The sequence below is a fragment of the Mya arenaria genome, chromosome 8 (assembly GCF_026914265.1).
Source record: "Mya arenaria isolate MELC-2E11 chromosome 8, ASM2691426v1".
Taxonomy (NCBI): domain Eukaryota; kingdom Metazoa; phylum Mollusca; class Bivalvia; order Myida; family Myidae; genus Mya; species Mya arenaria.
In genome coordinates, this window is record NC_069129.1 from 33052024 (window position 1) to 33063657 (window position 11634).

Consider the following 11634-nt stretch of genomic DNA (forward strand, 5'->3'; position numbering starts at 1 on the left):
TTTCTAATCCTTTCACACAATTACATTCCGATATAAACCCTGCATGTCTGAAATTATTAATTGGTTTATACTTAATTTGGACCTTTTTTTTCTCCCACCTCAGATAAGTAGATCCAATAATTTAACCATGCTAGATATTCTTATCTTGCCCACGGGCGGAAATAAAATGCCCGTATGGAACTCCTTTTACCACATTGTAATTACCTCCCTTGTTGAAGACTGTCGTCTGTAGCATCAAGGAAACCTTGTCTTATGGTAATATTTAGAACGCTTATTAATTATTTCTCGCTTCAGATGTCACCATAAAACAGTTTTCAGGCACCATTCAAGAAATAATGCTTCATTCTCCTTAGAACTATTTAAAAAGACCGATTTGACTATTAACATTAACAGGATCACTGCGCATATATCCATGACAACCACGTGCTATTGCATATCCATACGCATTTATTTTCACTAAGCAAAAAAGAGTTCCAGCAAAAAATACATTTTTACTTAATTTTGTTTAACTGAGTTGGGAGAAAAAGCATCTACCATAGCCGCTCGTATAAGATAGGTTCATCCCGACCCTCGCGCAGGGTGTTTTGCGGCAACTCGGTAAACCTCGTTTCGCAAAACACCCTACGCTCGGGTATGAATGAAACTATCTTACACTCTCGGCCATGGAAGATACTTATAATCTTGATCTAGTTTTTGTATAATAATATTTTAATTGTTGATTTGTGCATTTTGTTTCAGGAGGTTTTAGAGCGACTGCGAGAACGGAAAGATGATCTCAAACAGCAGCTGTCAGAGGTGCAGACTGAGCTTGAAGATTCGAGGAGAGCTCACAGGTAGGCAAGCAGAGAGATCATTGGAGAAGTTAATATTTGGCAAGATAAGAACTTTGGTAAGAAAAAAATCATTTAATGACAAGACAAGGAAACACTTTGGAGAGATGTGAATATTATTACTTATTAAGATGACAAAGTAAAAGATGAAAAAATAAATGGGCAATAGGCAAGGTGTGGACATAATTGGGCAAGTTAAAAATAAAAGGTTGGGCAAGATGAGAATATACATGAGGAAATTATATGGCAAGATGAATAATATTGGGCAAGATGAGAAAATACAAAGGCTGGATGAGGAAATTATTTGGCAAGATGAACAATTAATTGGACAAGATGAGAACATACAAGGACTAGATGAGGAAATTTTTTGGCAAGATGAACAATTTATTGGGCAAGATTAGAATATACAAAGGCTAGATAAGGAAATTATTTGGCAAAATGAATGATATTGGGCAAGATGAGAATATACAAAGACTAGATGAGGAAATTATTTGGCAAGATGAATAATTTATTGGGCAAGATGAGAAAATACAAAGGCTAGATGAGGAAATAATTTGGCAAGATGAATAATATTGGGCAAGATGAGAAAATACAAAGACTAGATAAGGAAATTATTTGGCAAGATGAATAATTTATTGGGCAAGATGAGAAAATACAAAGGCTAGATGAGAAATAATTTGGCAAGATTAATAATATTGGGCAAAATGAGAAAATACAAAGACTGGATGAAGAAAATATTTGGCAAGATGAACAATTAATTGGACAAGATGAGAACATACAAGGACTAGATGAGGAAATTTTTTGGCAAGATGAACAATTTATTGGGCAAGATTAGAATATACAAAGGCTAGATAAGGAAATTATTTGGCAAGATGAATGATATTGGGCAAGATGAGAATATACAAAGACTAGATGAGGAAATTATTTGGCAAGATGAATAATTTATTGGGCAAGATGAGAAAATACAAAGGCTAGATGAGAAATAATTTGGCAAGATGAATAATTTATTGGGCAAGATGAGAAAATACAAAGACTAGATAAGGAAATTATTTGGCAAGATGAATAATTTATTGGGCAAGATGAGAAAATTCAAAGGCTAGATGAGGAAATTATTTGGCAAGATGAATAATTTATTGGGCAAGATGAGAAAATACAAAGACTGGATGAGGAAATTGTTTGGTAAGATGAATAATATTGGGCAAGATGAGAAAATACAAAGGCTAGATGAGGAAATTATTTGGCAAGATGAATAATTTATTGGGCAAGATGAGAAAATACAAAGGCTAGATGAGGAAAGTATTTGGCAAGATGAATAATTTATTGGGCAAGATGAGAAAATACAAAGGCCAGATGAGCAATTATTTGGCAAGATGAATAATTTATTGGGCAAGATGAGAAAATACAAAGACTAGATGAGGAAATTATTTGGCAAGATGAATAATTTATTGGGCAAGATGAGAAAATACAAAGGCTAGATGAGGAAATTATTTGGCAAGATGAATAATTTATTGGGCAAGATGAGAAAATACAAAGGCTAGATGAGGAAATTATTTGGCAAGATGAATAATATTGGGCAAGATGAGAAAATACAAGACTGGATGCTATTTGGCAAGATGAACAATTAATTGGACAAGATGAGAACAAACAAGGACTAGATGAGGAATTTTTTTGGCAAGGTGAACAATTTCTTGGTAAAGATGAGGAAATACAAAGACTAGATGAAAAATAATTTGGCAAAGTGAATAAGTAATTGGGCAAAGAAATTTATTGGGCAAGACCAGAAAATAATATGAAATACAATATATTTTTTTTGAGCAAGATGAGAAAGTACTAGGGTTTGCTGAGAAATTATTTGGTAAAGACGAAAAAATAATAGAGAGAGAGATAAAAGAGTCAGAAATTAATTTTGCACAGCTAAATTTAATGTGACAAGTTTTTTTTGGCAGATAAGAAATTCCTCATGAAAAGATGAGAAAATGAGTGGGCTAGACCAGACAAATAATTGTGAAAAATAATGCATATAAAACAGCTTGATCAAGACATGTTCAAATGTCAGCTTTATTAGTTTAACACAGTTTTAGAGTTATGGGATGCAATATTTAAAAAAGATGTGAATAAATTGTTTATAAATTTTTGGCCCTCCTGTTGGAAGTATAGGAGTTTTATGAAAAAACTATTTTGTTCTATATTTAATTTAATGATCTCTGATTTTTTTTTAAAAAAGGTTACTTTTATAGGGGACAATTAAACCATGGATTGGAAACTTCATCTGTGTCTATATAGATTAATTTGAACGCTTGCAAGAATCAGGATTTCTTCTTGGATCATTTATGCGATAATATTTAAACTGGCAGAATACCGTATACTCCCTGAGTGCATGTTAAGAATCGGCAGGTTATATGTCAATAACTAAACAATCTTTTATCAATAATCTTACCCATTCACACTCTTCTTAATTCTAAATACCCGGTAAATGTCGATTTAAATTAGTCAGTAAAAACCCTATATGGGAACACACTGTTTTTACGACCAACCCGCTAATAAGACCAAACTTTTTCAGAGCCGATCTTTTTTCTTTGCATTCAAAAACTTCAAATACATTTATTGCTAAATACATGATAATGAGTAAGTTATATGTCCATGCTCATAACAGCATTGCTGACAAAAATGGAGATCACAGATTATTTGCAATCAAAGAACTGTTGTCATTTCTTTGTTCTTGATGAGCCTGGCTAAGGATTATGGGTTAAAAGTTTCTTCTTAATGTATCACTGATATCCTGCAGTTTTCAATCTTTGCCTTTATATAGGGTAAAAAAGCAGTTCATAATGACGAAGGATTAAAATATATTTTCAGTTCATTAAACAGTCGATGGAAGGATAAATCTCAGCTTATTGGTCAATTGGAGTCCCAAGTTGGGGAAATGAAGGAATCATGGGAAAAGAAGGAGAGGAAACTGTCGCAGGAACGAGACAAGGCGTTGGAGGCTGCCAAGTGAGTATTCAGCTTCAGGGAGACCATTAGTGAGTTTCTGTGGGTGGGGCAAGGTGCTGGAGGCTGCCAAGTAATTCAGGGGAGACAATTAGTGAGTTTCTGTGGATGGGGCAAGGTGCTGGAGGCTGCCAAGTGAGTATTCAGCTTCAGGAAGACAATTAGTGAGTTTGTGTGGGTGGGGCAAGGTGCTGGAGGCTGTCAAGTAAGTATTCAGGGGAGGCAGGTAGTGAGTTTCTGTGGGTGGGGCAAGGCCATATGAGAGTTTGGTAAGCCGCTCAAGAAGCTGCCAAATGAATACATAGGGGAGGCATGTAGTGACTCAATGTGGGTGGGGTTAGCTGCCTGCCAAGTGAATATTTTGAGAGGGCAAGTTTGTGAGGGTGGGACAAGGTCCTGGAGTGAGTATTTAAGGGGGGCAAGAAGTGAGTTTATTCAGGTTGGGTAAGCCACTGGAGGCTGCAAAGTGAGTAAATGGTGGTATTTAGGGGAGGCAAGAAGTGATATTATTCAGGTTGGGTAAGCCACTGGAGGCTACAAAGTGAGTAAATAGTGGTGCAAGTAGTGAGTTGATTATGGTTGGGTAAGCCACTTGAAGTTGCCAAGTGATTAGATAGGGAAGACAAGTTGTGAGTTTATGGATGGGGCTAGATCCTAGAGGCTTCCAATAAAGTTGACGTGAGGCAAGAAGTGAGTTTATGCGGGTGGGGCAATGCTTATGTGGATGGTGTTAGTTGTTTGATGCTGCCAAGTAAGTAATAAAGGTTGCCAAGTGAAATTATTAGTGAGTCCAATAGTCGGTTTGTGTTGGTGGGGGCAAGGTGCTGCTGGTTGTCAGGTAAGTACTCAGTGGAAGGAAACAGTGAGTTAATTATGTACTTATTAATATGTATATTATGTAATAAAGTACTAAATGCTGCCAAGTGTGTAGGCAGAGGAAGGCAAACAGGGAATAAACAATAAAGGACAATTGTGGGTGGGACAATGCACTGGAGCAAGCTCAGAGAGTTGTCAGGGTGGGAGGATAGGGATGAAAATCACAGGACAAATGTGGGTTTGCAAGGCAATGAAGGATGCTTTAAAATGAGTAGAAAGTCGGAGTATAGGGTAATTTAATACATGTGTGGGTGTTTGTGGGACCCATTATTGAGTTAAAAAAATGTCATGAGATCTAGATTAAAAAAAATATGAGGTTAATGTTTAAACTTGTTTGAAGTTTAACTTGCGATACCAAGTTAACTTTATTTAAACTCAGCAGAAATTTATTGTTAAATACATTGAACCTTCATATTTGATACTAAGAATAAATATTATACATGTTTATTAGTTTGAAGAAGCCACAACTTACAAGTACATATACAAGTTCAAACTATTTATTTGACAATATTATGAGATTATTGTACCCCCACCACATAGTGATGTGGGCTATATAGGAATCACCTTGTCCTATCCATCCATCCTCATTTGGACAAGTATACTTTTCTCCATAACTTCATATGTCTTTGAAGTATTGACTTCAAACATATACAGATAGATCTTATTGAGGAAAAGTAAAGTGCTCGGGAACCATAACTCTTTTGAGGTATTGACTATTTGTACAAAAGTAACAATATTTTGTGTTTAGATCAACTCAATTAAATACTATTCTTTGCTTTTAAAAACTGAAAAGAATTCTTGCATCATTGCCCAGATGTTGCATTCCTTATTTCTATATAGTAGGAACATCAACCTAACTGATACCTTCTCTTTGACACTTGGCATTCAAGGAGCATATACCACTCCCAGTGATACATCTTATTACAAGAAAGTCATGTAGTGGGGGTATTAATCACACCCAGTGATAGCTCTAGTTTTTTCCAGTCTTGCCATAGACCGGCTGAAGTCAGCTGATGATGCATTTCGGAGACAGCTGGAGGACAAAGTTCAGTCATACAAGGAAGCCATGGCACGCTTGGAACAGGAAAAACAACAGGAAATTGACCAGGCTTATCTCAGGGTAATGAATGTTTCTCAATTATTTCAGGATTAGAAATGCATTATCTCAGCTTATTGTATATTGAAACAAGTTTTTCATTACTATAATTAGGTACAAGTTTATGCTTTTTTCTATATTACTTACATTGTTTGTTCGTATAAAGATGTGGGATGATGAGCGGAAGGCTGTATTTTGCTTTGAAAATAGCCTTTAAGACATTTCCCCTAAAAACGTCAGTGTGGCTGTTCTAGTGAATTTGATGATTGGTCATGATGATTAGTTAGGTTGCTGTCATTCATGATTAATTGAAAATTATTGACCTAAGAAGGAAATGAGTTTTTGCCAGTAGATGTTTGTAACATAATTATATTACAATTCCTTTTGAAATAAAAATACAATCTTTATTATAAAAAATTAATGTAGGAAGGGTTCTGATGATATGAAATCTGATACAAAATAAAGGCTGTGTGTCATCAAGCCTGTCGGTCTTTCAAAGAAGAATCATAACAGTCATAGTGAAGCATACACATTAATATACATTGACATTCTAACAGTTTTCAAATATATCTATAGAAAACTTGGTAAACATGTTGTTAATGGTAAGCAAGGCTTTCTTTATAAAACAAATGTTGAGCTGTGCCCTATGGCCAATATGAGTTGCTGTCCTCTAAGTAAGGCTTTAACCTTCTACGTAATTGTATTATATGTCTCATCTATCTTTGTGGAAAATCTCTGTTAAAAATAGATTATTTTTCATTAATGTTACTCTATATTTCAGACAAAGATTATCTGTATTTGTTTGGTGATATTTTATACAAAAAATGAGTTTATATGTTTTTGATGTAGTTTAGGTCAATACACTATACTGCTTTCAGATAAACAGTTTGAAATCTTACTTAGTATCTGTTTAAAGAAAAATATCTCTACAGGGATAGGCCTAGTAGTAGCCAAAAACCTACAAGAGTAGGTTAAGTGTTTTTTTCTTGCAAGCATTGTTACTTCGGAGCTATGGCACTTTTAAACGAAATGGTTTGCCACCATTCCTGTGTCCAGGCAGCATTCAGTGGGGTGGGTGGTGGGGACATTTAGGACACAATTCAAACTTTATTCGTATCAACTAATAGCTTCTTGGAGCTAAAATCAATAAAAATATTAACTTATATTACATTAGTAAAAAAAAGTTGAAATCCTTGATTTGCAGGTAGCAGAAGTAGAGGAAGAGATGCGTGACCTTCTCCAGGAGCACACAAACAACAAGAAAGCGATGGAGGACAAGATGAAGCGTCTCACTAGGGCCATGACGGACCTCCAGACAGACATGTACCAGTAACCAGTATTGGGGCCACTAGGAGGCTGAAAACATACCCTTAATACAATGCTATGTAAAGCATGTGTCTGCTAATGGCAAATTGTGGTTATAATGCTTGTTTAAACAATAAAGATGTAGGACAGTCAGTGATCTTTTGTGTTTTGTGTGAACATAAAAGTTTGCTTTCAATATCTATAGACAGTTGTGGAACACTATTAAGTATTTTTTCGATGTTACATAGTATGGCTGCTTTCGCAAATTGCAAGCAATAACCTGTCCATGTTTTTTGCCATTGTTTTTCTTTCTTTATTTGTTTTAAGTGGCAATATTTAAAGAGACATCCTTTTATTGGCTTGTATGGGGAAATATTGAAGTAAATTGCTACAAAAGCATGCAATCTGAAGACAGACTCGTGTCATGTGTCAACCGAACATTTATCTGAACCACAGTTAATTGTTCTAAACAAGCTTTAATATTACCAGTAGCTGTTTGTGTGGGCACAACTATGAGAATCTGACATGGTAAATGGTCTCAGCATGAATGAAATATGGGGGATAGCTACTAACTCATAAAATAAGGAAATAAGAAATGTCTGACTCGCAGGCTGTTTTTTACCAGTAGCATGGACTCTTATAAGCTTATATTTACTATTGTTGTGCCACTTATAAGATGTATGTGGTGCCACTTATAAGATGTATGTGGTGCCACTTATAAGATGTATGTGGTGCCACTTATAAGATGTATGTGGTGCCACTTATAAGATGTATGTGGTGCCACTTACAAGATGCAGGTGGTTCCACTTATAAGATGTATGTTGTGCCACTTATAAGATGTATGTGGTTCCACTTATAAGATTTATGTGGTTCCACTTATAAAGTGTATGTGGTGCCACTTATAAGATGTATGTGAATCCACTTATGAAATGTTTGTAGTGCCACTTATCAAATGTCTGTAGTAGATATATATTTCTTTATTTTTTCCTTTAAAAAAAGATTGCCACTTATAAAATGTCTGTAGTGCTACTTATAAAAGTTTTTTGATGTCACTTAAAAATGTTTGTAGCGCAACTTATAAAAAGTATTTAGTGCTGCTTATTGGCGCCTTGTTGAAACATTGTAGCAGACATGTTGTAAAAAATTTCTAGTGCCACTTATAAAATGTCTGAGGTGCCACTTACTAAATGTTTGTGGTGCCACTTATAAAATGTCTGAGGTGCCACTTACTAAATCTTTGTGGTACCACTTATAAAATGTATGTGCTGCCTCTTATAAATTGTATGTGGTGTCTCTTATAAATTGTATGTGGTGCCTCTTATAAAATGCATGTGGTGCCTCTTATAAATTGTATGTGGTGCCTCTCATAAATTGTATGTGGTGCCTCTTATAAAATGTATGTGGTGCCTCTTATAAAATGCATGTGGTGCCTCTTATAAATTGTATGTGGTGCCTCTTATAAAATGTATGTGGTGCCTCTTATAAATTGTATGTGATGCCTCTTATAAAATGTATGTGGTGCCTCTTATAAATTGTATGTGATGCCTCTTATAAAATGTATGTGGTGCCTCTTATAAATTGTATGTGGTGCCTCTTATAAATTGTATGTGGTGCCTCTTATAAAATGTATGTGGTGCTTCTAATAAATTGTATGTGGTGCCTCTTATAAAATGTTTGTAGTGCCACTAATTAAAGGTTGAGAAAAACCCTTTTTAACTTTTAACCTTTGAGAAAATGACTCCTATGTTAAATTTAAAACTAAAAACATTTAGAAAAAAACTTTTAAAGAGCTTGCATTAATATCCAAAACAGGCAGACAAGTATTTTTAAACTTTATAAAAAATGTTTAAACATACCTAAGTATGTGTATTTGTATGAAAAATATGATTTTCATTAGATTGATTAAAGTGCTAGTATATAATGCATGTATGGCATTAAATGTAAATCAACAAAATTCATTTACTGGAAATATTTCATTAATATATAACTTAGTATTACATCAAATCATGTATATTTTCTTGTCATATTTTCTTTTATGTTTATCTGTCCAGTTGATTTTACTTGAAATGTTTAATGTCCATTTAAATAGTATTTTGTAAACATGTACATTCCCTTTTTGATTCTTTAGATTAATTAGAGTGTTTATTGTCTAAAGGGGCAATCATAAATGGAAAAATAATGCTGATATATTTTGAAACAGAAAGAATCACAAATTCAATGAACAATGTTCAATCTTAGAAAGTGATAAGTTTGTCAAATGTATAAGAGAGTAGATACTTTCAATTGCCTCATGCTTGGTATACAGATTAGTGAAGGCAACTGTTGGAATTAGAAACTTAATAAATTCTAAAGCAACTATTTCGTTTTGTTTTTTTTAGTTGGTATATTTCATATTATGTAGAAACCTGGTCTGAAGTCAATACAGTCTTAAAGATTAACCTTTCAATTTATTTTGAAAAGACATTTCAAATAAATAAAATATCAGTTTGGAATTGTCGGTTGTAAAAAAGAGTGTCAAAGTTTTTTTTCTTTTTAACTGTTAATAAAAATAGAAAAACGTTTTCCTCTCAATAAATAAATTATAGTTATGAAATTGGCACGAAACAATTTAATTTGAAAACATTTAATGTGCAGACGATGGTTTGCTTTTGAGCTCAGAAGAGTCAATGTCACTGTTACTTAAAAAATAGAAAAATGGTTTCTGCTCAATGATTTGAGTTAGCATTGATGGATTGTGGTATAAACAAGAAAAATGCCTGGGATTGCTTTTAGGGGTTGGTCAGGTCAAGAGCACTGTTACTTTAAATGGTTTCTGCTCCAAAACATCAGTTAGGAATAAAGTAATTGATGAAACTTGTTGGGTATGAAGCTTGAAGACCTATCTTGTAATTACTTTTGGAGTAAGTGGGATCAAGGTCACTGTTACTTAAAAAATGGTTTCCACTCAATAACTTAAGTTAAAAATAAATTATATTGAGGAACGTGTTGTTAAGGAAACTTATGTGAAGTCAAATTGTGGGATTGCTTTTTTGGTCAACATTAGTTCAGAAAGTGAGTAATCTTGGAATAAAAACATAGTCTATAGTACTTTCTGATTTTATTTAGAAATAAAACTAAAATATGTTTTGATTGCACAAAACAAAAACCTGGTTTTCTAAGGTACTCGCTCATGTTTTTGGTCCAAAAATTAGTTTTCAAGGAAATGCATCTGAAAACAATTATTTATCATTGTTTTTCTCTATAATGTCGAAAATACAGAAAAAATACAATAATAGTATTAAAAAGTATTTTGTTTTTGGTTGGGTGCTAACCCAAGTCGTATGAGTCAAGAAAGAAATAGAAGACAGATGCCTTAACCACTAGGCCCCCAGGACTTACAATAGTGACCTTTTAACAATACATTGAAAAAATCACATGATAATGTCGATCAACTAATCACACAATAACAAAGCTGTAATTAAGTGACCATTAGCTATGAAAATTGTGGTTTTCAAAGATGATATTTGAGCAAATATCAACATTTGTTAAAGGGTTCCAGCTTTTGGTATCTTAGTTTTAACACTCATAATGTCAAACAAAAAATTCATTTTATAAAAACATGAGCAAGTCCCTTTAAAATATGTTTGATAGTATTTTAATTAATATATTTTAATTCCTTGCTGTAAATAGTTTGCTTTTTGTAAAACTTTCTTTTTAATTGAGCTATTTATACTCTAAACAATTAATTGTATTCTATTGCTGGTGAGTTCTTCATAGAATATGCTTGAACATGTCAACTCGTAGAAAAACGTATGACATGACACACCCAAAGGAACTCCCAGATACAACAAATTCAAGTGTTACATCATATAATATTACACACCAGTGCACTTGTACAATACTAATAATACACACGTGTGGTTCCAACCCGAAAGTGGATTTAGTGTTTTCACTTCAGTTCAAGAAAACACAGGAACAATTAATGAATCTACTTATGGCCATGTATAATTATATTGGAGAATGACATTTATATCATTGGTTATATAAGATTATGCACATTTACCTGAACAGAGTAAAGCCATCTTTTTCATAAAAAACAGCTTCCATCAAGCTCCGCCATTGTTGTCTGTAAATGCTACTCTTCAATTGAGGTTATGGCTTATCTATTTTCAAGGGAAATAACTTTATATCATCTGGCATTTCCACCATGTCACATCACGGACCTCTTCTTCACGGAGGGTGGGGGAGTGATCCTATATAAATCATATTTATCACGTTTATAATATATAATGAAATCCTATCCAATATATGCTTTTACCGTGAGCTTGTTTTTATTAGGGATGCAAACGAATGGCAAAATTGATATTCGAATATTCGGTAATTCTTTCGATCGAATATTCGATTACCAATATGAATGTATAGGAAGCGTAGTAAACAACTTTTATTGTTTGCTTTAGTAATAGGCGGGGCATTTTAACCCTTCTTCGTCGTAGCCGGTATATGCGAACGGCCCTGATTTTTCCAAACATTGGCAACGAAATTCCCCATTTACAAAGA

The 11634-nt window shown here is 33.8% G+C and overlaps 1 protein-coding gene across 1 annotated transcript in view; it reads left to right on the forward strand.

The window, feature by feature from the left end:
* Window positions 1-9456, forward strand: part of LOC128243570 (leucine-rich repeat and coiled-coil domain-containing protein 1-like) — a 183808-nt gene extending 174352 nt beyond the window's left edge. The window contains exons 24-27 of the mRNA XM_052961418.1: window positions 739-833; window positions 3687-3824; window positions 5682-5817; window positions 6998-9456. Of these exons, the coding sequence (XP_052817378.1) occupies window positions 739-833; window positions 3687-3824; window positions 5682-5817; window positions 6998-7126 (498 nt within the window). The 3' untranslated portion in view covers window positions 7127-9456. The remainder of the gene's footprint in view (window positions 1-738; window positions 834-3686; window positions 3825-5681; window positions 5818-6997) is intronic.
* The last annotated feature ends 2178 nt before the right edge of the window (window positions 9457-11634 follow it).